Source organism: Centropristis striata, chromosome 11 (genome assembly GCF_030273125.1).
Source record: "Centropristis striata isolate RG_2023a ecotype Rhode Island chromosome 11, C.striata_1.0, whole genome shotgun sequence".
NCBI classification, from domain to species: Eukaryota; Metazoa; Chordata; class Actinopteri; order Perciformes; family Serranidae; genus Centropristis; species Centropristis striata.
In genome coordinates this window covers 5,919,485-5,943,015 of record NC_081527.1, presented here as the reverse complement: position 1 = coordinate 5,943,015, position 23,531 = coordinate 5,919,485, and the positions used below count along the sequence as shown (strand labels likewise).

The 23,531-nt window shown below is 37.5% G+C and overlaps 1 protein-coding gene across 1 annotated transcript in view; it reads right to left on the bottom strand.

The window, feature by feature from the left end:
- tgm1l1 (transglutaminase 1 like 1) overlaps window positions 1-16,499 on the bottom strand; it is a 36,631-nt gene extending 20,132 nt beyond the window's left edge. The window contains exons 1-4 of the mRNA XM_059344209.1: window positions 15,835-16,499; window positions 6,308-6,606; window positions 4,820-5,011; window positions 31-282 (exon numbers count right to left, since the gene is read on the bottom strand). Of these exons, the coding sequence (XP_059200192.1) occupies window positions 31-282; window positions 4,820-5,011; window positions 6,308-6,605 (742 nt within the window). The 5' untranslated portion in view covers window position 6,606; window positions 15,835-16,499. The remainder of the gene's footprint in view (window positions 1-30; window positions 283-4,819; window positions 5,012-6,307; window positions 6,607-15,834) is intronic.
- Between the last annotated feature and the right edge of the window lie 7,032 nt (window positions 16,500-23,531).

The following is a 23,531-nucleotide window of genomic DNA, read 5'->3' as shown; positions in this document are numbered from 1 at the left end:
CCCCTGTTCAACACCTCCTGCCAATCTTACCTTCACACCAGGGGTTGAAGAGCATGACAATGTTCTTGTCGGACTTGTGAATAGTTGCTGCTTCATCCTTTGTAGAACTAGTTTTCACTGTGAGCCCGTACAGGCCAATCACAGCGCTGGCGGGCGAGTTGATGGACAGCTTGATTTTCTTGTCGTTCTGCTCTACGATCTTGGCCTCCCAGCGTTCGTCCTCCAGGTTGTCCACCAGCGGGATGATGACATGGGTGCCTTTGGACACCAAGGGCTGGGGACCTACACCACAAAGGTTTATATTTCAGTTATGTTGTACCAAAATGATCCAATTAAGAAGAAATGTAAAGCAAATGTGATGAACACAAAGGCTAATCACCAGATTGTGAAGGGTCATCCCTATGTTCACGGGGAACATAGGACCTTTTTTAGAAAAAAGGTCCTATGTGGGTTGGGGTTAGGTTGGGGTTAGGGTTGGGGTTGGGGTTGGGGTTGGGGTTAGGGTTGGGGTTGGGGTTATGTTGGGGTTAGGGTTAGGGTTGGGGCTAGGGTTGGGGTTAGGGTTAGGGTTGGGGTTGGGGTTAGGGTTAGGGTTAGGTTTAGGGTTGGGGTTAGGGTTGGGGTTAGGGTTAGGGTTGGGGAAAGGGCTAGGGTTAGCTCGAGACCTGCAGGTTTGCCACCCCTGACCTAATTTTTCCTCGTCTAGGCTTTTTTGCCATGGAATTTGGCAGTAATGGTGGAAAAACTAACAGACCGGGGAACATAGGACCCTTTTTGGGAAAATAAGGGAAAAAGGGTCCTATGTTCCCCAGTCTCATACAAAGAGGGGAACATAGACACGCTCCCCTAATTAACACAAACTGTGAGTTAGCATCACTGTATCCCACATTGGACAGCTTTTGGCTAACATTCTGTCCAAATTTCACATTAACTACTAATATAAATGATCATGTTATGTTTCCAATTAATTAAGTCGTGTGAAACTAGAGTCTAACTTCTCACTTTCAGACTGTATATATTGCTTCAACTGTGTATGTTAGCCTCTGGTTTACCAGAGTCGGAAAAAGTATGCTAACACTGGTGAACTAGCCGTGAGCTAACTGTATCCCACATTGGACACTTTGATCTCCTTGCTGTAAAACAATGGGGGCTGCTGAGTTTTTCGGGGGAAATTGGATGTTTCTGGGTAAGCCAAATAAATAACACCGTTATCAACCATCGTGTTATAACGTGTTTCTCCAAAAGTTAATGTTGTTTTAACTTTTCTTTGCAGACGCACTACTTAAATTCAACTGAATTCACGGGCTGGTGTATCTTATGCAACACCTCATTTGGTGTGTATGCAACCTACCTCCTTTAATAAGCTTATTTCCCAAAAGGTTAAGATTAAGATTAACTGTATGCAACTGACTAACTGTGAGCCACTATTTAAGTAAACTAGCTCTGTCTCTTGCTCTATACTGTCTAATCAAGACAATCATTTCTTGATTCTCAGCTGTACGTGAAAAAGTGGATTAAATAAAGTTATATAAAATAAGCAGCAGTGGAAGGAGTTCATTGTAATGTGCAGCTGAGAACGGAGAATGTATTATTCAAGTCACAGTAATTGTTAGTCTGTTCCCACAGTGGAGGACCAACCATAGCAAACTGTAAAACACATACAGTATGTACTGCAGCCTTTTCACCCAGCTGTGCATAGTTTGTCTGTGTAAACAAAATTCTGGCTTTGGAAAACCTCCCACACTGCACTTACGCACACATCTTTGCAGCCTGGAATCCATTTCATATATAGCTTGATGTAACAAGCAATGAAAACAACTTAGTACAATCTTTAAGAAAACAAGGTTTAATCAGAGTTCATTCTAACTCATTAGCATGATTACAACTTATTGGATGCTTTCCTCTCAGCTATTTGCTTTGTGGCAGCGTGCAGGGACTTAGATGCCATTTGCTGAAGCGAACATGGAGTTCATCAAGAAGCTATTGTTCTTCATCCGACCTCAGCCAGGACTTCCTCTCTACCTCTGTGCACATGTTCAAAAGGAAATCAATAAAAAAAATCCTCTCTTTTCTGCTGGATGGACCGTACCTTTATTGAAAATTGACTCGAAATCTTTACCCAGCATCCTAGCTGAACAAAATAACAGCTTTGGAAGCAACAATAATACAAAGCATTGCTTTTAGTGCAGCACTTTCAACAATTCACAGCAAATGTTGCCTGTGAAAGCAAAGGTAATGGGAGTCTTTCAAATGTGGATGGCTCACATGGTTAAGTGTGTCGATTCTGTTTCTCATCCACTCCTCCCATGTCACTACCTAAACAGCAGCTACAGCAAATCACCTCTGTGTGTTGATGTAATGGCCATTTATTCCCAAGTGTGCAGTGGAACGTTGTACTATGAGGCCTGTAAATACCAGAGCGAGGTGTCCGCTCTCCTGTCGACTTCACTCCAAATTACAGACTTGAAACTTTCTCCAGTTCTTTGTTTGTCGTTCCAACGTCATGTAAAACCAAAGATATGATTGTTTTAATTTGATGGTACAGAAATATTTATTCAAGTATAAAAGTAGGATGGGACGAGGCAGGCATGGCATTTTGTAAAAATGGAAAAAAAGGGGTCTAATCATCTAACACTGTTCCTATAAATAAATATGCATTAGGGTAATTTTGCTTAGCCTGCTGACCCCGCGACCCGGCCCCGGATAAGTGGAGGAAAATGGATGGATATTTGCAACCACTGTTTTACATTTTTCAGGTCTGAAACAGTTCATTGAGCATATTAGTGGTTTTTATTGTCATAAATAGTATAATTTTATTTCAGATTTCATGATTTTTGGGTATTTTTGGGCTGCAAATGTGCCTTTGATATGCCTTTGTGTCTTTCAAATGTGGATGGCTCACAGGGTTAAGTGTGTCGATTCTGTTTCTCATCCACTCCCATGTCATTACCTAAACAGCAGCTACAGCAAATCACCTCTCTGTGTTGATGTAATGGCCATTTATTCCCAAGTGTGCAGTGGAACGTTGTAGTATGAGGCCTGTAAATACCAGAGCGAGGTGTCCGGTCTCCTGCGGTCTGGAAGCTGTAAACACTGGGGTGGTGGGTGGAATCCAAAACTTGCGGTGTCGCTACGGTTGAACTGCTGCTCGATTTAAACGTGTTCGCTATGCACATTTCCCATACTTTGTTTTGAGTCAGTCTTCCATTCCTCTGCTTTTCACATGGGCTTGTAGCAATTCCTGGCTAAATGGGACACTCTACCAATTCAACACATTACAGTTTATTTATCATGGATAGTACTACCCACATATTGGAAGCTGTGGTGTATAATTCCTTCTGTGGCTCTAAAACTGTGGTTCACAATACTTTTATTAGTCGTTTTTCCACGGGACTTCCTGAGAGGATCTGCCCACTTGAGAGCTCCCCCGAGAACAACATGCATTTACTCTCCCAATGGGAGCGTTGAAGTGACCCAACCGTTCACCAGCCGCCATTGAAACACATTCATTCATTCATAATCCTTAACCGCTTAACCCTTATTCACACTCGGGTCGCGGGGGGCATGTGCTATAGGTTTTTCCTTTACAATGTGTCTCTGTTTACAGTCCCTTACTTTTGTGATTTGTGTGATGTCCTTTTTTTTCGTTTGTTTGTTTGATGGGTGCATGCCTTGGTTGGTTATTTATTTAATATTTATCTTTTTTACACTGACAGGAGAGCTGTGCCTCAATTTCGTTGTGCTAACGTATTTTTTATACTACTGTGCAATGACAATAAAGACTCTATTTTATTCTATTCTATTGGGCGAGAGGCGGGGTTCACCCTGGACAGGTCGCCGGACTATCACAGGGCTGACACATAGAGACAGACAATCACGCTCTCATTCACTCCTATGGGCAAATTAGAGTCACCAATTAAACCTAAGTGCATGTTTTTGGACTGTGGGAGGAAGCCGGAGAACCTGGTGACAACCCACACTGACACAGGGAGAACATGCAAACTCCAACCAGAAGAGCCGCAGACGTGAGTTGAACCGGCGACCCTCTTGTTGTGAAAGAGTGCTCATGGAAACACAGATATATGCAAATAATCTATCAATAAATTTGCTCATTTTATGTTGTTGTTTGTGTTTTGTTTTGTCTATTCTTCACAAAGCAAATACTTGGTTAGGTTTATGTCTGGTTAGGACACAAACAACAATAAGTGAAGTGAAGTTGTTTGATCCATCCACCCTAACTGCCCCCCTATGTGGACTTTCTCGCTCTTTATACTATGTCATCTGACTTCCTCTGGCAGATAAAAAATTACGCTATGTGACAAGTTAGGAATGAAAAGTGCAATGCGAAATTGCTGGAGCGGCCATTTTTTAAGTCTTATTTAGTTTCATTTTCTGAGCTTGCTCGTTTCTGTTTTAGGCAATTTCACCAAGCCACTACAATATGCTGTGATGTGTTTTTTAACCCCCAAACCATGTAATGCCCCCTGGCAGCTACTCTCCTAAATAGTGTACCCAACACTCAACCTCTTCTCTCATTGCTATAATCATATTGATGATTTTCTAACCCTAACCCTAACCCTAACCCTTTTCAAATAATTCTAAGATTCTATTGTAGAGTATGTTGACACCAGTGGTGTAGTCTACGTGATATGCAGGTATACACGAGGATTATAGGGGAGTGACTTGCGTATACCCAGTGGTTTATTCTGCATGATATGCCGGTATACGCCCTATATACTCGCTAGATTTAAAAAACATTTTTTTTCATATATCGGTATATATACGACACATGTATAGACACTGTCCGTCCATTGAATACCTGTGATCAGGTCCAGATGCATCTTGTCTTTGTCAGCGTTGAAGGGCCTGTTGAGCTCCAGCTCTGCCTGGAAGGTCTGTCCTCTGCGGATGATCAGCTCGTCCCCCTGATACAAGTCGGTGTGGTGCTCCAGTCTGTTCTGACCCGTTCTGGAGCTCAGCAGGTCCACAGAACACACCGACAACTTTATTTCTGTAATAGGAAGGTTTCAAATGAGAACATGTCTGTATTCAATCATCACAGTCAAGTTCAACTGAATCCTCTGGGGTCTATGATAACGTAGTTTTTTATAAAGCGCCGTAACAAAAAAACGAGGTGACGTGGAGTGCTGCTGTCGACTTCACTCCAAATTACAGACTTGAAACTTTCTCCAGTTTTGTGTTTGTTGTTCCGAGGTCACGTAAAACAAAAGATATGATTGTTTTAATTTGATAGTACAGAAATATTTATTCAAGTATAAAAGTAGGATGGGACGAAGCAGGCGTGGCATTTTGTAAAAATGGAAGAAAGGGGTCTAATCATCTAACACTGTTCCTATAAATAAACATGTTTTTATAGTAATTTTACTTAACCTGCTGCCCCCGTGACAGATAAGCGGAGGAAAATGGATGGATGGATGGATATTTGTAACCTATGTTTAAATTTTTCAGGTCTGAAACAGTTCATTGAGCATATTTGTGGTTTTTATTGTCATAAATAGTATAATTTTATTTCAGATTTCATGATTTTGGGGGTATTTTTGGGCTCAATATGTTAGTAAAGTGGGTTAAAGTGAAAAAATAATTGTCAGATCATGTTAAAGTTGTGCTGAGAAAATACCAAATACTAAACATGAGTATAGTAGATATTATGTGGTATATAAAGGGCAAATAGGCTCAGACCCCAGAGGGTTAACCTAGTCCTTACAATTAAATACCACAATTTACAGCATGGGTCTCAAACTTAAATTACCTGGGGGCAGCTGGAGGCAATATCAAAATGACCAAAAAAAAAGACACAAAATTACAAAAGAAAAAAGACACGAAATGACAGAATAATAAATAAATAACTTAAAAAAGACACAAAATGACAAAAAAAGACACAAAATTACAAAAAAGACATAAAATAACCAAAAAAAGACGCAAAATGACCAAAAAAGACACAAAATTACAAAAAAAGACACAAAATTACTGAAAAAAACTAAATTCCTTAAAAAAAGGACACAAAATTACCAAAAAGAAAATACACAAAATTACTGAAAAAGACAAAATTATTTTAAAAAGACACAGAATTACCAAAAAAGACACAAAATTATTAAAAAAGACACACAATTATTGAAAAAAAGTAAAGGGACCTTCCACACACAACACCATTTATATATAAAACTAACATTAAACTTTCATATCTAGGTGGGGGCCACAAAATATCGTCACGAGGACTGCAACTGGCCCGCAGGCCGCGAGTTTGAGACCCATGACATAAATTTACAGCGAAAGTCAGTGACATTACCTTCCATTTCCGTTTCCGTTTCCTTTTCCTTTTTCTTTTCCTTTGCCTCTCCGTTTGGTTCCAGCTTTGGGCCGGGGGGGACTTCCGGGGCTACAAGTTTGTCTGTAACATCGTAGGAGATGCTGTTCTGTCTCTTACAGCAGCACGGACACATCTTCCTGAACCAGCGGCGGCAGCCTCCCTCTTCCTGCATCTTCTCGCCCTCTTTGTGAATGGTCAGCTCCACCCTGGTGGGCGGGGCTGCTCCGGGGAAACGCCCCACCTCTCTGCCTCTGATTGTTGACCGCTCGCCTGGCATTCTGGAGACAAATTAGAAAAATGTTATTTCAATTTCAGGAATAAAATGACATGCATACCAATTAAATCATTACTCTGTTATTAGAGCTGGGGGGAAAAATCGATACAGCATAGTATCGCAACATTTTGAATGGCGATATTATATTGATTCATGGCCGCCAAGTATCGGTATTTAGTTTTCCAACGGCTTGTTAGTCAGTATTTTTGCCGCTCACTTTTAGGAATATACTGGAGATACTGGTATCATATGAAACTAGAAGATCTAAGGAATCTATAGGCAGGGAATTTGGTGAAATAATGCTGAGAAGTTCGGCTTTCCTTATGTTTCATTCCAAAAAAATCAGAGCAGTGAAGCTTAAAGTTTTTGAAAGTTTGATAAAATGCTGCAGTTGTTATCGTCCATACATGTTATTATGTAACTTTATACTTTATACTCCACTACATTTTGAGGTAAATACTGTACTTTTTACTCCACTACATTAAGCTGCCAGTTTTAGTTACTTTTCAGGTAAAGATTTAACATAAAAAATACATTTTTCTTTAAATGAAACCTCATAACTGTATAATAAGTAGTTAAAATGAGCCTAGTCTATACACAATTAAAATGCTGCTCACATATGCATCAATTTATTTATTAGAATATAAATAACAATCTGAGTGGGTCCATTCTGCATAACGAGTACTTTTACTTTTGATACTTTAAGTACATTTTGATGCTGATACTTTTGTAATTTTGTGTTGAATGCAGGACTTTTACTTGTAGTGGAGTAATTTCACAATGTGGTATTATTAGAAGCTATTAGCTATTAGTACTTTTACTGAAGTAAGCAATCTGAATACTTCTTTCCACCACTGTCGTGTCCACTAGGGCTGCAACTGACGATTATTTTCATTATCGATTAATCTATCGATTATTTAAATTAATTATCGATTGAATTAATTGATTAGTTGTTTGGTCAATAAAATGTTGAAAAATATCAATCAGTGTTTCCCAAACCACAAGATGACGTCATCAAATCTCTTGTTTTGTCCACAAACCAAAGATATATTCAGTTTATTGTCATAAAGGAACAAAGAAACCAGAAATATTCACATTGAAGAAGCTGAAATCAGAGAATTTGGACTTATTGTCTTTAAAAACTTCTTCTTCTTCTAAAAACTTCTCAAACTAATTATTTGATTATCAAAGTACTTGACGATTCATTTAATAATCGATTATTGTTCAATTAATCGATAATTGTTGCAGCTCTAGTGTCCACACTGAAGAGGTCATTAGCAGAGTGCTACAATTACATTTAATTCCTCTAAGACTTTGTATGTTTGCATAATAATCTGGTTAAAATAACACTCTTCCAGTTCTTCTCCCTTCATTTTATCTTCACATCATGAAACAACAAATGCACTTTCACTTTGACTTTTTTTCCCACAATTACCACATTCCAGACTTCCAGTCTCAAAGCTTTTCTCAAATCGTTCTACACTCCCTGAGAAATCTAACAAACCTCGTACAAGCAGCTGGATTCCATCTGTCTCACCCCAGCTGTTGCGGAGTAATGCAGTTTGTGTGTGTGTCTGTGTGTGCGTGGACATATGGGTGTCGGTGTCCGGTACTGTAGATCATATGAACATTTATCACACTGTCACATCCACACCCTCTTACAGTGCGGTGATAATCACAACAGAATTAGATCATTTGTCACGGTGAAGATAAGTCCGTCCTTCCTGCACATCTGCAGATTTTAAAATCAGATTCACAGGCACCAAATGTCAACATTAGGAAAGAGGAGAAAAAAAATCTGTGTTACATTCCACCACTGATAAAAGGAAGTAATGTAACAAAGTACATTTACTCAAGTACTATAAGATAAGCGGTTAAGGATCAAGGTTATTGTAGTTAACTAAAACTAACTGAATAACAGAAACAACATTTTCGTTAACTGCAATAAAAATAAAAACATGAGTTTTTTTTTATAAAAACGATAACTAACTGAAACTGTATTGTGTGGTTACAAAACTAACTAAAATTATACTGAAAGTGTCCTTCGTTTTCATCTTTGTCAACTTTTTTCATTTGTAAACCTTTTTGGTTGATATGAAATCTATTTCATCTATCTGGTTTTATGACTTAATAAACTTATTTGGGGCTGAGATGGATAATAAAAGGAAATTAAGGCAACATTTATTGTGATTTTTCTTAATCTGGCACCCAACAAATACCCCATTACAGAAAAACTAAAACTAACACTAATAAAAACGAAACTAAAACTAAGCATTTTTCAAAAAATAAAAACTAATTAAAACTAGCAAACTCACTCTCAAAACGAATTAAAACTAACTGAATTTGGAAACAAAATCACAACGAAATTAAAACTGAAACTGATGAAAAATCCAAAACTATTATTACCTTATTAAGGATAATGGATGATTGAATGTACTTAAGTACAATTTTGAGGTACTTGTATTTTACTTAAGTATTTCCATTTTATGTAACTTTATACTTCTACTCCACTATATTTAGAGGCAAATATTGTACTTTTTAATCCACTACACCTAGCTGACAGCTTTAGTTACTTTCCAGTTTGAGATTGAACATAAAAAACATGATAAATGAGTAGAGTGAGTATATAAAGCAATATAAAGCACTGCTCACATAAATGCATCAATACAAATAATCCAATAATATATTTTAGAATATAAATAAAAAGTCTAAGTGGGGCCTTTCTGCATAACAAGTACTTTTACTTTTGATACTTTAAGTACATTTTGATGCTGATACTTTACTACTTAAGTAAAGTTTTGCATGCAGGACTTTAACTTGTGTAATTCTGCAGTGTGGTATTAGCACTTTTACTAAAGTAAAGGATTTGAATATTTTTTCCACCACTGCCCCTTTATCAACATCTGCAGCTTCTCCAAATTAACATAAAAGCCACACAGAGCTGTAGTGTAAAATATTTAACATATATTGCCCTTAACATTAAAGCACCATAGGAGTTTTATTAGCATTCTTTAAAACACCCATAAAGTGTAATGAGATGCAGTAATGTACATAGTCAGGAGAAATGCATGGTGGTGAAGTTATAGCAGATGTTTGGTTTATAGCTACTTAGCTAGCACGACACATATAGAGATGATAATAAAAAGTGGTTGCAGACTTTTAAAAAAAGGGGGGGGAAGGGTCTGTGATTTCACACAAAGGTATGCAGAAGCAAGATTACTATTTTCTAACCATGATAGTATTATTTTCCTTTGAAATGATAGCTCTAGCTAGCACAGTTTACCATCTGCAGTTAGCTAGCTCATTAAGGGGAGTTAGCATCACTGTATCCCACATCGGAGAGCTTTTGGCTAACATTCTGTCAAAATTTCACAAAAACTACTAATATAAATGATCATGTTATCTTTGCAATTAATTAAGTGGTGTGAAATTAGAGTCTAACTTCTCACTTTCAGACTGTACATCGTTTTAACTGTGTACGTTAGCCTCGGGTTTACCAGAGACGGCAAAAGGATGCTAACGTTGGTGAATTAGCCGTGAGCTAACTGTTTCCCACATCGGACACTTGTATCTCCTCGCTGTAAAACAATGGGGGCTGCTGAGTTTTTTCGGGGGAAATTGGATGTTTCTTGGTAAGCCAAATAAATATGATGTGAGGGGCAGTGGCTGAAGAAGTATTCAGTAAAAGTACTAATACAACACTGTGAAATTACTCGACTACAAGTAAAACTCCTGCATTCATATTTTACTTAAGAAAAAGTATAAAAGTATCACCATCAAAATGTACTTAAAGTATCAAAAGTAAAAGTACTTATTGTGCAAAATTGGACCCACTCAGATTGTTATATTTATTCAATCAATCAATCAATGATTTGATTTGATTTAAATGACTTATAATGATAGGGCTCATTTTAACTCTGTAATATAGGTCTACTGTTATGAGGTTTAAAATGTCTAATCACTTTAATTTTTATCATGTTTTTATGTTAAATCTCGACCTGAAAAGTAACTAAAGCTGTCAGGTAAATGTAGTGGAGTAAAAAGTACAATATTTGCCTGAAAATGTAGTGAAGTAGAAGTATTAAGTTACATTAAATGGAAATACTCAAGTAAAGTACAAGAACCTCTAAATTGTACTTACATTCCAGTATTTGGGTAAATGTACTTAGTTACATTCCACCACTGGTGAGGGGTCACCAGAGGCACATATTTCATACAGATAACAGTGAGAGTCCGTGATAAAAGCGCTACTCCTTTTCTATTGATTTTATGGTTAAATATTTGCACAGGACGGGCGTATCCAACAGGCTTAACATGCTGGTTTTTTAAGAAAAAGGCAGTGATAGTGAAGTTATGTGGAAGAGTTCAAAGGGCAGGCAACAGCTGAGGAAGAGGAGGCAGGGAGGGGCGCCTCCCAGTATAAGACTCTCAAAATCCATGTGTGAGTGGAGAATGTGTACGTGTTCACCATCTGTGTGTGTCAAAAGATGGTCACTTCTGATTTCTCAACTCCTCGACTTCCTAAGTTCATCTCCCGGTCACATGACATTTCCCTCCCTTCAAATCCTCCAAATATTTGGCAAACATATTCATAATCATTGTGATAGACACAATGGATGGAGTCAGCTGTGTGTATTGCAACATGATCTCCACCCAAAACTAAAGTCACGCTCATTCACCCCTTCGGTGCTGCTTTGGCTTCTAATTTTAGTAAAAGGGAACCAGTTTCTATAGTTATACACTATGTCTTTAGCAGATTTTTTTTTTTTTTTAGCTAAACTCTTGCTCTAGGAGCACCTTGCTTTCCACACAATGGACTTTTTGTTCAGTACTGTAACAGGCTTTCTCTAACTTAAACTTACTAACCTAATAATTAATGTCGTTAGCTTATATGCTACTTGGCTTTGGAGGTAACACTTGCATTGGGCAAGCTAACGTTTGTGGCTTATGTTATAGCAGATAAACACTAGTGATGTGCCAATGAAGCCTCATGAACCATTTCTTTATTTTTCACCAAAGGGCTGAAAGTACTTCTAATGTTAGTAAAAGGGAACCAACATGTACTCTACAGGCCAAAAGTTTGGAAGCAACTTAAATTTTCTGTTGGGTTTCTTAAAAACCAGTATGGATTCTTTGGATTTCTGGATGTTTACTGCATGATCAGACTTTACCTTTATTGAATTGAACCATTTTTATCAGTTGACCTTTAGGTAAACATTGATGTTAGCAGACCATTGGTGAGTAAATGTTACCAACAGAAAAGAAGGGCTTAGTTTTAGGATTGAGAAGATTTAGAAGAGTCACAACTTCAGTGCAAAAGTAAAAAAAACAAATCACAGTCTGCATTATTCGCTTTAGCTCTTTGGCTTTTAAGAGTTTGGATACAAAAATCCCAATAAATCAGAGTAAAGAAACAGATTTATACATTAAGGAAAGAAGGATACACAAAGTCTAAGCAATAAAAACCCAAAGACCTGATAATTATAGTAAAAATGGGTTCTAATAAGTGACTCCTTATATATTATCACGTTTATTTTGTTATAAAAGTATACCAATGAAACTATGATCTTTTTTTGTACAAATGTGATCTTGCTTCCAAACTTTTGGCCTGTAGTGTACATTGGAATGAGGTGGCAGAATTCAACACATTTGGGTTAGAGAGCAAGGAATCTAACTTTGTAATGTAAACTTTCCTTTTTCTACAGCTAATTGGTGAGAAATATTTGTGGTGATAAAATACAAGATACATTTATCTTTGGGCAAATAGTCCAGCAAATACGGATTATTTTTCAAGTGTAACAACTTAGCAGAAGCTTTCAGGCTTTTTTCAGTAATTTGTGTCTTCACAGACTTTAATAAAGCCAAGTTATCTCACTGCTGCACCTTAGGTGGCCTAAAATTGCCCAATTAGAGTCATCCACTCAACCCCCTAAAACCACAAAAAGCCATTCCACAAGCCTAATTTTTGGCAGCCTTGCTCTTCCCTTACACTTTTATGCACAAACTGAAACAGATTTACAACACAGCCAGCAACCAAGCTTGAAAACAAGTGTTACTTCTTCATCTTCATTTCTCTCTCCCCACGCCTCTCTATCACTACCGCATGTATCACTTCTTCCATTATGCCGTGCACTCTCCCTCTGTACTTCTCTTCAGCCGGTTTGTGTTGGCATGCAGGCACCTCTGGTATGCTCACTGGCCCCTGAGATAAGCGCTTCAAATTCAAGTCACTGTTTCCAAACAACAACATCAGGTTTAAATGGCTCGGCTTGTTTTTTTTCCCTCTATTGGTCCCATGATGTAAAACGAATGAATTGATTAAATTAAAAAAATGTTACAGCACAATAAAATCCTTGAATATCATCAGATGCGGAAAAAATAACCAAGAAATGCTTTAAAGCATGGGTCTCAAACTTGCGGCCCTCGTGATGATATTTTGTGGCCCCCACCTTGATATGAAAGTTTAATGTGAGATTTATATGAATGGCACTTTACTGTGTTGTGTGTGGAAGGTCCCTTTATTGCTGGAGATTTGTTTCACTTGTTTCTATGATGACGTTAACAAAAAGAAAGGCAGCTGCAACCGTTGCTAATTTTATGTCTTTTTTTGGTCATTTTTTTGTCTTTTTCTAATAATTTTGTGTCTTTTTTTTGTCATTTTGTGTATTTTTTTAGTCATTTTGTGTTTTTTTATAAGTAATTTAGTGTTTTTCTAGTCATTTGGGGTCTTTTTTGGTCATTTTGTGTCCTTTTTTAGTAATTTTGTGTCTTGTTTTGGTCATTTTGTGTCTTTTTTAAAGTAATTTAGTCTTTTTTTCTGTCATTTTGTGTCTTTTTTAGGTCATTTTGTGTCTTTTATAAGTAATTTAGTGTTTTTCTAGTCATTTTGTGTCTTTTTTTGGTCATTTTGTGTCCCTTTTTAGTAATTTTGTGTCTTGTTTTGGTCATTTTGTGTCTTTTTTTAAGTGATTTAGTCTTTTTTTCTGTCATTTTGTTTCTTTTTTTGGCTGTTTGATACTGCCTCCAGCGGCCCCCAGGTAATTTGAATTTGAGACCCCTGCTTTAAAGCCACATCTTTCAAGGTCTCTAAGAGAAGAAAAAAGTGAATCAGCTGCAGCTGGTTGGCCACCAACCAAGGATGAGGGCATGAAAATACCTCAGCTGACTGACTGTGTTGTTTACTGAACATGGAAAATGTTTGAACCTGTTCAGATCCCACAGTGATCCACATTATCTAAAGTGGATTGCTATTGAGCCACACACCCTTTTTCAGTAGTCTTAATTATATTGATGCCTCTGTATGACCTCCAAACAGTCATGGAAAAAAAATATTAGACCACCCTTGTTTTCTTCAGTTTATTGTTTGTTTTAATGCCTGGTACAACTAAAGGTGCATTTGTTTGGACAAATATAATGGCAATCTGGTGCTCATGGAACACAGTTGCCACCAGTGATGTCCAAATGAAGCTTCATGAACCATTAGTTGTATTTGTTGACCCCACTAGATGGCGTTCTTGTTTCAAAGACAAAGACTCAAGAAAGGCTAATTCAGTGTGCTTTTAACCCTTTGTTGGACAGATAGCGCCATAGAAAATGGTTCATGAAGCTTCATTTGGACATCACTAGTTGTCACCAAGCTCAACTCAAAATGAAAGCTCCTTGTAGTTGCGTGAAAGTATAACTTTTTTAAATACATAGGCGTTAACCATCCATGAAATATCGATAAACCATGATTTTTGTGGAAAAAAGGTATCTTAAGATTATTTATTATTCATTTTTACTGTTGGTGGTTTCTCACGCTAAGTTCATTGGAATGGACAGTGGAAAAAAACAAAATAATAATAATAAAGTATTGGAATCAAAATGGTTTATTGCTAATAGTTCCTACACTGTAAAACCCAACTTGTTGTTTCAACTTAAATATTTGAGTGTCCACGCTGCAAAAGAATTTCAAGACAACAAAGACAAAGGAGTTAACTCAAATGAATCTTGCAATTTGACTCAATATTTTGGGTTAAAAGGACTTTTTGCACAAATCTTTGTTGTATTGAAAATGAAAAATTAGTTATAATGACAAACAAGCAACATTGGCTTTTACAGTGATAGGTGCATTTAGAGTAGAAATGAACAGTAAAAACATTTTGTGTGTGTTTGTAACATTCTGAAACTGAAAAAAGCTATTCTTGGGTAATTGGAAGGATGGGAGGGTCCACTTCTTATCAAATGCTGGAATTCAGTCAAACTGATAATGGTTTGTTGCAACAAAGTTTCAGCAAGTATACACTGTAAAAAATGTTTGTTGATTTTACAGTGTAAAACTGCTAAAGCATGACAGTAAAAGACCATAAAATGATAAATGGGTTAATTCAGTTTTAGTTTAGCAATGAAACACCGTAAATGTATATATTAGCCAAAACAGTATTTTTTTTAACAGTTTAAAAAAAAACCATTACTCCACTTTAAAATGCATGTGTTTGTAACAAAAACATACTGTAATATACAAGCCATCACTGTAATTTTTGCTTTGAATTTTTGTAAAAATACTAATTTCTCACTGTTAAATGTACTAAACACCATATCTCTAACAAAAATATACTGTAAATTTAATGGTAAAATTTAATTTAATTTATGCAGCATTTATAAAGTATTTTGTTGTCAGTTATATGGCAGCGTTTCTTTCGATGGAATTTTTTTTAATATACCGTAAAATATGGAATAAAATGGCAATATTAAACGTGAAATCAACAGTGCTAATATCATTTTACCATAATATTATATAAAAAAGTTGCATCTTATATATTACGGTAAAGTTCTGGCAACCACAGCTGCCAGTTTTTTACCGTAAAAACATTTTTTTAATAGCGTAAAAACAACGTTTTTACGGTAAAAGAGGCAAACTTCACCCAGAGCTGCAAGACCATGAGAAAATGATGGATGCTGAAGTTCAGTAAATGCAAAGAAATACCTTATAAATAAAGTAAGAGCAGCTTTTATATTGCTTTATATTCTTTGATATAGCCTGTCCTTTTGTAAATGTTCTTAAATGCCTCTGTCTGTCTGTCTGTTTGGGGTGTGAGCCTGCCTCTGTGTGGAGGATCATCCGGTAAACCTCAACTGTCTCCCGTCTAAAGAAGGAACCGTTAGGTCATGCGCTTCAGGTTTACACTCCGCTTAACATCTCTTTTATAGAAGAAAAGAAAAACTTGGATGAGAAAATGACTGGAAATCTTACTTTATCTGTGTGGATTCTTCTCCGGATCAGCGATGAATCCTCTGCTTCGTCTTGAGTAATTATCTCCCTGCGTCAAACTTTTGCAAAGTTTTTTCTTCCTTCACTCGCTCCGATCAGGCTATTTAAATGTCTGGGCTGGAATGCAATGCACGGTACTTTAAGCGGACACACACCCACACAGACACACACACACACAGAGCCCTCTTCCTCGCGGATCAGCCCACCAGCGCCCCACCCAGAGTGTGTGTGGACTGAAATTTCCCACTCCCACCAGGAGGTCCCGTTGCTTTGAGCGCTTTTTGGGCGCGCTGCGTAAAAGTGCGCACGTAGTGTGTATAGACTACATGATGAGAACCACACACCCACCAACTCACACCAACACACACAGTCACACGCTCAGAAAGACTGAGGCCAGAAAGTTTGTGACGCAATATTCACACAGGAAGGGAGTGGAGGCAGACAGTCAAACGAGAGCAGGAAAAGTATTTAATGTATGTATGTGATCAGCCAATAAAACCAGTAAGTCAGAGGCAAAAACTCCAGCAAGTCATACAATGATTTTAATATAAAAAAATAAAGATTCCCTTTACAATAAAGCCAAACAATCATCATGTCAAATATCTTAAGTGAGAAAAAAAGGAAAGAAAGAAAAACATGTTTTCTCCCCCAGAGAACAAAGTGGGTAAAACATGCAATTACTGCCATATTATATGAAAAGATTTATGTTTAGGAGACACATTTAAAGCATAGTTGTAACCACTGGAACAAACCAAAACCACACTTTGAAAGATATGTGTAGAACTCAAGGTTCTGCCCTCCCCTCTAAAGGAAATCCCCTTTGTCAGTTGTTAGATTGGCTCTGAAACACATTGAACTTCCTCTGCGTGCTTTCACTTCTCCTCTGTTGGTCAGTTTTCAAAGAAACCTCAGAGGACAAGCTCACTGTGACCTCCCATCTTAACCCTTTATCGGGCGAGGAACTATATTTGGTAACGTCAGTGGATATCTAAATGGGGTCCCCATGTCTCTCTGCACTGCAAAAAAGCCAACTTGTATTTTTTGTCCTAAAACAGTGATTTAAGTAGGTAAAACTTGGAAATATAAATTATTGACATTTTAGGGCAATTATGTAAGTTAGCGCAACAAAGGAAGCCAGTTGTCTGCTCAAAAACAAGTTTGTGAGTTGTTGTTACTTATATCTTTAAGTTGGGGTTCAAAACAAGGGACAATAGTTCTGCTAACTCTTATTTCATTGTTGTGAAATTCGGTCATTAGCGAAAGCTAGCGGCTAACTGATGCTAACGGCTAAATGTCTCTTCTTGTACAGAAGTACAGGAAGACATGCGGCAAAGGGAGCTCAGGCCGGATTCGAACCCGGCTCCGCCGCAGCAAGGCCTCAGCCTACATGGCAAGCGATCTACCAGTGTGAGCCACCGGGACGCCCTTGTATAGATTTTTTAATGGCTGTATTTTACTTAACTAACTCATTCAGTATATGATATATTAAAATGACTGAGGTTACAGTGAAGACAGCGCTTAATTCGTAGTAATTGGCTTTCAGACAGTAATATGCTCTATTTACAAAAAATGACTGCATTGTATACTGCAACAATATTGCTACTAGCTTCAGCACTATACTGTGTTTTAGTCTACTGTAAAAAATTAATGAAATGCAGGATTTTACTAATTCAGTATGTGGTTTTATCACAGTACCATAGTGTAAAGTATATAACAGTAAGGGAACTTTAAAATTAACAGTAAAATACTGGCAACCCTGCTGCCAGTATTCTACTGTTAATGTACAAGATAATTGTTTACAGTGTAGACAAGCTGAGGAAGCCAGTTGAAAGTTCAATCATAGGAGCTTTCACAGTGACATTTATGTTTCCAGACCATTTTTAAAATGTGAATTTTCTTTCTACAATGAAAACTATTACTATTTTTAATTTACATGCAAATAGACTTTTTATTTTCTCTGCTGTTTTCGTGTGTATAAATGGTAAAAAAAAAATTTTTAAAAAAAGACACCATTGTCTTTTGTTTGTATTTTCAGTTCCTGGCAGCTTCATACTTTTTTAATTAAAATAAAATGAAAAATCTGACTGATAGCCAAGTTTGTGTGGAGAAAAAGGAGCCATGCATGTGATGTAAGGACAGACTGAAAGATGCTGAACAGAGACAGAAATTAATGCATAGGAAGCTGACAAATTTGAACCAAAATCTCCTGGACTTCAGAGATTTAAAGTGGCAAATCTGCATGAAAAAAGTTGCAGATTTACGAGCAATAAGTGGGGAAAAAACAACTTTTTTCTCGAAGATTCACCACTTTAAATCTCATAAATCTGCACTTTTTTTCTTGTAGATTTGCCACTTTAATCTCGTAAACTTTTTTCTCAAAATATTACCCCCCTTTTTACACATTCCACATTCTGGCTGTATGTAATATCCTCCAATATTCTCTATAGGGTTGAAATTTGGAATTTGCAAGTATTTCAATGAGTGCCCTATTAAGGGTTAAGTACAAAAACATCTGAATGCATTCAAACCACAGGAAAAGAATCAAACATTTACATGACGCAGGAGCATGTATTTCTCATGGCATATTGTTGATTTCAGTTCAAAGTGTCGAGTCAGCAACACCACAATGTGATGAAATTACTGCAGGCAACCAATAGGAGCAGACAGGAAGACTTTAGTGCGCTTGTTTATTTTTTGGTTTGGCAGAAGATAATGAAGTCACACGTGGTGTTGATAATGACTTCTGAGGAAACTGAAGATACATATCCAAACATGCCTTCCTCTGTCAGACAGTGTCAAAGGGGGTTACATAATATAAAAGCTGAGAATTACAGTAACAGTAGTGCTAGCTACTCTGTAAGGCTGTACTAAGATACTCTGAACTAAATGCTAATGTCAGCATGCTAACATGCTGATCTTTAGCACAGGGGTTCTCAAACTTTTTGGGGCCAAGGACCCCTTACAGGGGAGAACATTAACCGACCAGCCCCACAGGTGCTGGAGACATGGAGGTGGGGACACGCCTCCACCGCCCACAGCGTCCCTGGCGGGGATCGAACCCAGGACCTTCTAGCTGTGAGGCGAGAGCGCTACCATGCCCTCCATTTAGCTTCATTTTGTCCCTTTAGAAACCTATGGGTGACATCACTACTATGTCCGCATTTCACACATTTCATGGTTGAAAATTTTGATCCGATTCACTGCAAAAAAAGAAAAGTTGGGTGAACTCAAAATTTCAAGGCAACAAACTTCGATAAAATTTTAAGTTGGACAATTAAACTAAATATGTTAAGTTTTGTTTTGTTCAGATTTTTGAACTTATAATTTTACATTGTAATAACTTTTAATCCTTACTTCTGCTAACTTCTGTAATGTGCTGAATTGGCACGATTGTAACGCCGCTATGAAATGTCAGCTAATGTTGCGACCACAATTTTGAGTTAGCATTGATACGCTAATGGCTACTCTTGTAGCTGTAACAAGCAGCGCCGCTAGCATCAGTTAGCCGCTAGCATCAGTTAGCTGCTAGCATCAGTTAGCCGCTAGCTTTCGCTAATGACCGAATTTCACAACAAAGAAATAAGAGTTAGCAGAACTATTGTCCCTTGTTTTGAACCCCAACTTAAAGATATAAGTAACAACAACTCACCAACTTGTTTTTGAGCAGACAACTGGCTTCCTTTGTTGTGCTAACTTACATTATTGCCCTAAATGTCAATAATTTATATTTCCAAGTTTTACCAACTTAAATCACTGTTTTAGGCAAAAAATACATGTATAAATGTAGTACATGTATAAATGTTTTTTTATTCTCATAGCATAACCATTTAAAGTTGATCCATCATCGTCTGAGAGTAGCTGTGTGGATATAAATGGTCCCGTAACAAGCCAAAATACTTTTTTTCTATCTGTCCCTTTGACATGTGATAAAAAGGAAAGCGCAGGTGTAATTAATCACATTAATGATAGCTGAATTATTTCCAGGTGTGCCAGTTCCAGGCTTTGTGTATTATGCATTATGGCTCAGTTAAATGGGATACTGGGGCTCTTAAATGACGCACATTGTTAATGTTATTAACCCTCTGGAGTCGCCGAAAGTGCCAAAGCATGACTTCTTCATCACAACCAGACGTAAAAACAAAGCAGAAAAGACACAAATGGAGTAAAAAAAGACACAAAATGACCAAAAAAAGACATAAAATGACTAAAAAAAGACACAAAATGACAAAAAAAAGACACAAAAAAGACACAAAATGACTAAAAACAGGCACAAAATGACCAAAAAAGACACAAAATGACAAAAAAAAGAAACAAAAAAGACAGGAAATGACCAAAAAATACACAAAATGACTTAAAAAGACACAATAAAAGACACAAAAAAGAAACAAACGACACAAAAAAGACACAAAAAGACCCAAAATGACTAAAAAAGACACAAAATGACCAAAATAGAGTCCCACTTGAATAAAAACCAGAGTTGATGACAGGATCACACACAATCACAAGATCACATTTATGTTGGTTTTTCTTTATTTCTTTTTGGTTCAAAATGTTTTAATCCAGTAAGTCAGAATAAAAAAAAATTATTATTAGGTCATATAGGTGAGGTTGTGCTGAAAAAAATATATACCAACATGGCATTTAAACATTTTTAAGTGGTGTATACAGGCAGGATGAAAAGGATTCAAAAATGGACAAAATAGCCCAAAAAGACTCCATAGAGTTAAATACACCTGTGCTCTCCTGCTATAACAAGTGTCTGGAATAAAATGGCTTTCATTTTTAACTCATTCATAGAAAAAAGGTAATATTTGGCTGCAGTATTATTTGTAAAAATGATTTTTTTTTTCTCCAACAATAGTATCTTGGAGCCATACATCACATTTTTTGTCGTGACTATTTATGTTTTGAAAAATGCAGACCATTTACCGGCCTTATTGTTCATCTTGCCGGCTTGACACCGGTGTGATAAATGGCACGGACAACATTTGTGGCTTCTGCAGAGCAGTGGGCGTGAGAGAAAACATAAAGGTGACGTGGGTTCGCTGAGTATCTGAGCATAACAGATGGGACCGGGTCTTACTCTCACACTGTACGTGGGAAACCAAACAGCCAGCAGCGGGCCAAAGGAAACGTCCTGACTGTGGGAGACATATAAAGATTGGGGAGAAATTTGCCTTTGAGTTATATAAAACGAGTGAAAAACACAACAAAGGAATCGTTCATTGTAAGTGGACAAAATATGAGCCCTGCAAACATGCACTCTACAGTAGGATTGGCCCCGTGTCAAGGAGTGTCAGCGAGAATATTTTTGGTATGCGCTGTATTGACACATCGCTGTTAAATAATAACCAAGTTCCTCTGACCTTTTCTGAACTTATGATGATCAGGAAGGCATACAGAGCTGCAAAAACACTACTAAATTATCTGTTTTACATACAAATAGCCAGATAAAATAGCATTCAGTGGGTGAAAACAGCACAACTGAGTGTCCATAGGAAAAATATAAATGTGGAAAACAGCGATACATTATTAGAGAATATATACAACTAGAAAATTTCCTCTGGGGAAATTCTGAAAGGGCCACGGGGGCTACTGCCGGTATGTGTTCACTATGATGAGATTCTTCATAGATTTCAAACTATGCCCTTTAACCTCAAAATGTGTGTGTGTATGTGTATGTGTGTGTGTGTGTGTGTGTGTGTGTGTGTAGCAAAAATCGCATAAAGTTACCTTTGTGCGTGTTTGAAGCATATGTATGCATGTGTGAGGAGTGTGCGCGCTTACGCACGTGTGTGTGTGTGTGTGTGTATCTGTAACCATAATCACATCAAAGATCAAAGGCAATCAGATCAAAGCAATCAACAGAATTAACTGACACCTGTTCCGGCATAGTGACAGCAGAGGTGGACAGACTGGAATTTCTGGCCTCGAACAGAAAGCATTTTGGCAAAACCAGAATACCTATCATTGATCCGACTTCACTTTGAGCGTCCTGAGTTCTTCCTGAAAAAATAGCTTTGTTAGAGCGATCTAAAAAAAACTGTTAAATGTCCCTCATTCCGAAATCTTCCTGGGTTTTTAATATGGGAGCCATTGAGGCTGTTGGTGCGTGTTGGTGGCGCATCTTTGCGTCCTACGCCCAAACTATAACTCTGACAGCTTTACCAGAGGATTGTGAGTGAGAAGACAAAATTTCCTACGTTTCTATGTATAAATTATTTCTGTAGAGTGGAATTTGCGGCCCGGAGGGCAGTTTTCAAATTTATTTTTTGACAATTTATTCTCTCCCTCTACACTCTGGCGATGATGTCACACACTGTGACACGAACATTCCGTGCAATACACACCCATTATAATCTCAGAATTTCTCCAAAAATGATCATGGTCATTGAACAGGGATTGATAAAAAACGATATGACCTATCGAAACGTGGATTAATACACCGATACACAAGACTTTTGTCTACTGTTTAAAGTTTAAATGGAGTCTCTAGGTGAAATTATGCTGGAGAAGTAGACGTTTAAAAATCTCCAATTATTGTTCTTTTTCGCTCATTTTTTGTCGGCCGTCCCGTTCATTTCAATGCAAAATTTTGGGCAGTTTGAAGTTACCAAATATAGTTCTGTGCCCGATAAAGGGTTAATGTACAAATTGAAAATTGAAAGTACATTTTTATGTACAGACATGGCAGTTTTTTCAATCCTCTCTTCAAACAAGGAAAAAAGCTCATAAAGAGTCAATGCAGTTTCCAGCAGCATTAACTATTGTAATATTACAGGGGAAAGCATTTGCTGCATTGTTTCCGATCTGTTGTGACTAGTATAACCTCTCACCCCGTTTCACCAAAAAAATGACTATATCTTGGCAGGCAGCCAAACCAGAGACCAATAAAGAGAAAAGATGACTTTCATATGTGCTAAAGAATTCATAGCAGCTTGTTCTCTCCCCCACTAAGCAGGAGTGGAGTATTTACCATCAGAAATGATTGCTGTTCCTCTGATTTGTATGATTCATAACCAGGTTCAGCCTGTGGCATCAGGAGCTGTGTGCTTTTTTTACAATGGTGTGATGAAATGTGTCTGCGTGTGTCTGTGCAATTCTTAATCAATTGCAGTGTTCATTCACAGTTTGCTGTGCAGTGGCTGATTCATGCGTCTCTGTTGCTCTGGAGATGAACACAAACATACAAAGCCAACAGGAGCTCTGTTGTTGAACAAATGATTTATCTTCTCTGCCTCTCTGCTCTAAAGCCCCTGCTCCCGCTATTAAAACAAACCCTGAGCATGCAGGTTCACTTTCTTAAACCTAGGTGTTTTCTGAACACATTTTAGATAGGAATTACGTTCTTTCCTGCAAGATATTGAATAATTTATGAAGAGCAGACCAGAATTCAAAGAGGTCAAAACTCAAGCAACATTGTAGTACACAGACCAACTTATTTGGTAGAGCAATGCATGTAGCCGAAACCCGTTGGTCGTACAAATAAGTTGTTTACACTACAATGTTGTTCGACTTTTGACCTCTAAAGACTTCTATTCCTTCTCGATGCACCTTGGAAGCAGGTGAAGTTGTGCCAGAAACTCACTCTACGTCTAGCAGACCAGAATCTAATCATTACTTTCTGTATTTTTCAAATCCCGCAAGCTTTTTTTGCTCCCTCCATATACATCGTCTGT